At 59.0% G+C, this 3,711-nt stretch overlaps 1 protein-coding gene across 3 annotated transcripts in view; it reads right to left on the reverse strand.

Annotated features, from left to right (window-relative positions):
* RSPO3 (R-spondin 3) overlaps positions 1-3,067 on the reverse strand; it is a 121,757-nt gene extending 118,690 nt beyond the window's left edge. For 2 of the 3 annotated variants that reach the window (XR_002098004.1, XM_019520313.1), the window contains exon 1: positions 2,186-3,067. Coding sequence is in view for 2 of the 3 variants with exons in the window: in XM_019520313.1 (XP_019375858.1) it covers positions 2,186-2,282 (97 nt within the window). In the remaining variant the exon portion in view is untranslated. The remainder of the gene's footprint in view (positions 1-2,185) is intronic. The other variant, XM_019520312.1, reaches the window with a different exon arrangement.
* Positions 3,068-3,711: the final 644 nt, after the last annotated feature.

Here is a 3,711-nt window from a genome sequence, read left to right on the forward strand (position 1 = left end):
CGCCCAGCACGGGGCTCGGGCCGGGCTGCACCTGCGAGCCCGGGGCGCTGCCGGTCCCCGCCGAGGACACAAGGGGTCGCCCGTCCCCCGCTCGCAGCGCCGCTCGCCCGGGCAAGGTGCAGGCGCCCCGGCCCCCCCGGCCTCGGCCCCGGCCCCTCCGCGGGGAAAGCAGCCGGGCACGCTCCTCCCGGAGCTGCTCTGGGACAGGCTGCGCCTCCGGGGGGCGCCAGTGATGGGGTAGATCCCTCCGCCGCTGCGCCGCCGGCTCGCCTCAGGGAGGGGGGGAGGGGGCAGGGGACCCCTCCCCGGGGTCCGGCCAGACACACACTCGCACACTGACATGCACATATACACCACCGCGCACACACTCAGGCACGCGCACAGGCACCACGGACACAGAAACACCCCCCCATCACACAGACACACCGACACAGACTCGAGAAACACACGCACAGACACACCGACACAGAAGCACACGCCAAATCACAGCTGCACACACACAGGGGCACACTGACACGCACATATACACAACCGCACGCACGCAAGCGCACACCCTCAGACACACGCGCTCACCCCCACAGACACACTGGCACGCGCATATACACACTCACAGACACGCCGACACAAACGCGCGCGCACACTCAGACACACTCATATACAGAATCACACACACGCTCAAGAAACACACGCACAGACACGCCGACACAGACACACACAACCCCCGCCTCTGTCTGAAGCGGTTCCAGCTACTGCGGTGTCCCGCTCCCGCCTCGAGCCCGGCCCAGCCCGGCCCCAGCGCTCCGGCCGGCAGCCCACGGCCCTGCTCCAGCACAGGACCCCCCCGCGCACCTAAGGGCCTTCACAGCTATACACTTGCCCTAGCCAGCACAGCACGGGCTCCGCACTGCTGCTCCCACAGGGGTATGGGGAAGAAGGAAGGGGGGAAGTTTCCTCATTCCAGATGGGAAGGAAGGAAAGAAAGAAAGCAGCTCGAGGCGAGGGAACAGGGTAGCCTTCAGTCCTGGAAAGCCAAACGCACTGCTACCAGGGTCTTTCCTGGCGGGACTCTGAGAAACCCCCCGCGCTTTGACGTCATTCAGGTGAACAATCCTAGTGACTAATGATGACACAGGCAGGATCCAAGTCCCGGGTGCCCAACCTGCCACTTACTCATCACCGCTGGCAGGTGATGCTGAGGGTACCCGGGAGGGTGGCCCGGCTAATCCATAATGAGGGAGCAAAAAAACCCCAACCAAACAACCCCCTCCCCCCCCTTAAAAGTGAAGTGAGAGCTGGGAGAAGGGGCACACCATACAGCATCATCCCCCTCCCCACCAAAGTGAACTGCAGTTGAATTCCGAGCTCATCTGGAGGAAATGTAAGAAGGCGTTTCTCTAGCAGACAGAGGAGCTCCCAAATCACTGCACATCCTTCTGCTCAGTTACACGAGGTGGATCCCCCTACTAAAAAGCCCATAAGCGGGGCTGACTACCTTATCCCGGAGAATCTGACTGCAGATCTGCTTATCTGCCCGGGTGAGACTGCGATTTTGTGGCTATATATAAACACACATCTCTACGTGCATATAGATATAAATACACACACACACACATGCATGCACATATGTGCATATATATGTGTGTATACATGCATACATATGTATACATATATACACATATACGCATACATACATATATATACATAGTTACATACACATACATACATATATAACTATATGCACACACATACATACACACATACATGTACATACGTATATAAATATATAAATAGACGTATATGCATGCGTACATATACATGCATATATACACAGCTATACATGCATATATATACATATATATATACACACACACATATATATATTTGCACATATACGTGTGCATATATGCACTTGGGGATACATGTATACAAGTGTATGTATGCATGCACTTACACATATACATGCATAGCCACACATGCATCCATATACACATAGATATACACACATATAGAGATATACATGAATATCTATCTACATACATACATACATACATACATGCAAATATAGAAACATATATATATATTTCCCATGACAGCAGAATAAGGGGACTCGAGAGCTAAGTGAGCAGGTGATCAGCACAACAAGGGACTGGAAGTGAGCAGGGGATATCAATCTCTTCGCACTTACTTCTTCCCTGCCGCCGTACCCTGGAGGCGTGCTGGCTGCCAATGTATTCCATAAAGTTCAAAGTGATCAGGAACCAAGAGATCAGTCGCAATTGCATAGTAACCCTGTGATAGTTGCCTTCTTCCTTTCTTTCTTTCTTTTGGCTAAGGTTGGGGGGGAGGGATGAACGCAGCAGTGGAGCTACCTGCACGGATGCTTCCCACTGAGATCCACAAGCGTTTTTTCCCCCCCTTTTTTTCTTTCTCCCCCCTTTTTGGTGGGGAGGGGGAAGAGGGGAGGGGGATCTTGCAATCTTTCCTCTCTTGCGCGCTCAAATTGTCCGAGCAATCGTCTTCGGAGGGATGTCACCGGCGGGAAGCAGCCGTGGAGCGGAGGCGCGGGTGCCCGCTGGCGCGGCGCCAGGCAGCATGTTGCGGGGTCCGCGGGGCGGGGAGGGGGGCGGCGAAGGGCCGGCTAGGACTCGCTCCCAGCCTCCATGGGCAGGTGGGCTGCGGCGCTTCGGGGCCTCCTCGCGCTCTCCCCCCGCGCCGCTGCGGGCTTCATGCGGCAGCGGGCGGCCGAAGGGCTCCGGGGGAGAGCCCCATAGGCGGGGCGGGCTCTCCGCGCAGGAGCAAGCGGGCAGCGGCGGGGCAGGAGCCGGTCCCGCACACACGTGCGTGTCAAAGAGCCCCTGGCCTGGCGGGGCAGGGAGTCAGGGAGCCCCTTGGAGCGCCCGGGGCGGAGGAAGCATCTTCCAGAGGCGCGGCCGGGCTGCGGGGTCCCACGGCGGCCGGCTCCCTGCACGCCCTGCTCCTTCTCTCCCGCGAGCACTGGTGGGCTCTGCCTGCACGCCGCGCTCCCTCTGCCTCTCTCCCCCCGCCCCCCGCCCTCCTCCATGGGATTTTTTAAGCCCGCACCAAGTGTGCAGAGCGGGCTGCAATAGGACGCGGGGCAGTCCTAGCCCGGAGCCTCCAATCGCCGCCTCGCGGCTCCGCCGGGGCTCGGCAGGGAGGCAGGGCGGGCGAGGGGCGAGCGCCCGGGCCGCCTCCTCCCCCCGCCAGCCCCGCTGCCCCCTCCGAGGGGCGGGAGCCGGCAGTGCCAGGCACTTCGGGGAGCTGGGCCCCGCTCTTGCCTGACCCCTACACCTTGCTGGGATGCCCCCAAGCCAGCAGGATGCTGGGGCTGTCAGGCATGGCACCGGCCCCGCCCTTCCCCTCCTTGCCAGCAAAGCCCTCCTGGCTACCCTGCTTGAAGTAGTCAAGAGAAAAGAAACCGTACAGCTGCTTCCACTGAAGCAGCCGCAGGCCTGAGGGGTGATTTACTGCCCCCCCCCATCTGATCTGGGCACCCTTGAATTAGATTCGGTTCTTTTTCAGGGCCCCCTCACCCACGCCGCTCCCCACCTTGGAGAACAAGGAGCCTTTGGGATTAAGAAAATTCATGAGTGTTGCTGTGAAGGGGTGTGTGTGTGTGTGCACGCGTGTGTGTGTGTGTGGCGGGGGGGGGATGTTGTGCCCTGGACCTCTTTCTCTGCCCTACTCTTGAAG

The sequence above is a fragment of the Gavialis gangeticus genome, unplaced genomic scaffold (assembly GCF_001723915.1).
Source record: "Gavialis gangeticus isolate Ggan-Ray unplaced genomic scaffold, GavGan_comp1, whole genome shotgun sequence".
NCBI lineage: Eukaryota > Metazoa > Chordata > Crocodylia > Gavialidae > Gavialis > Gavialis gangeticus.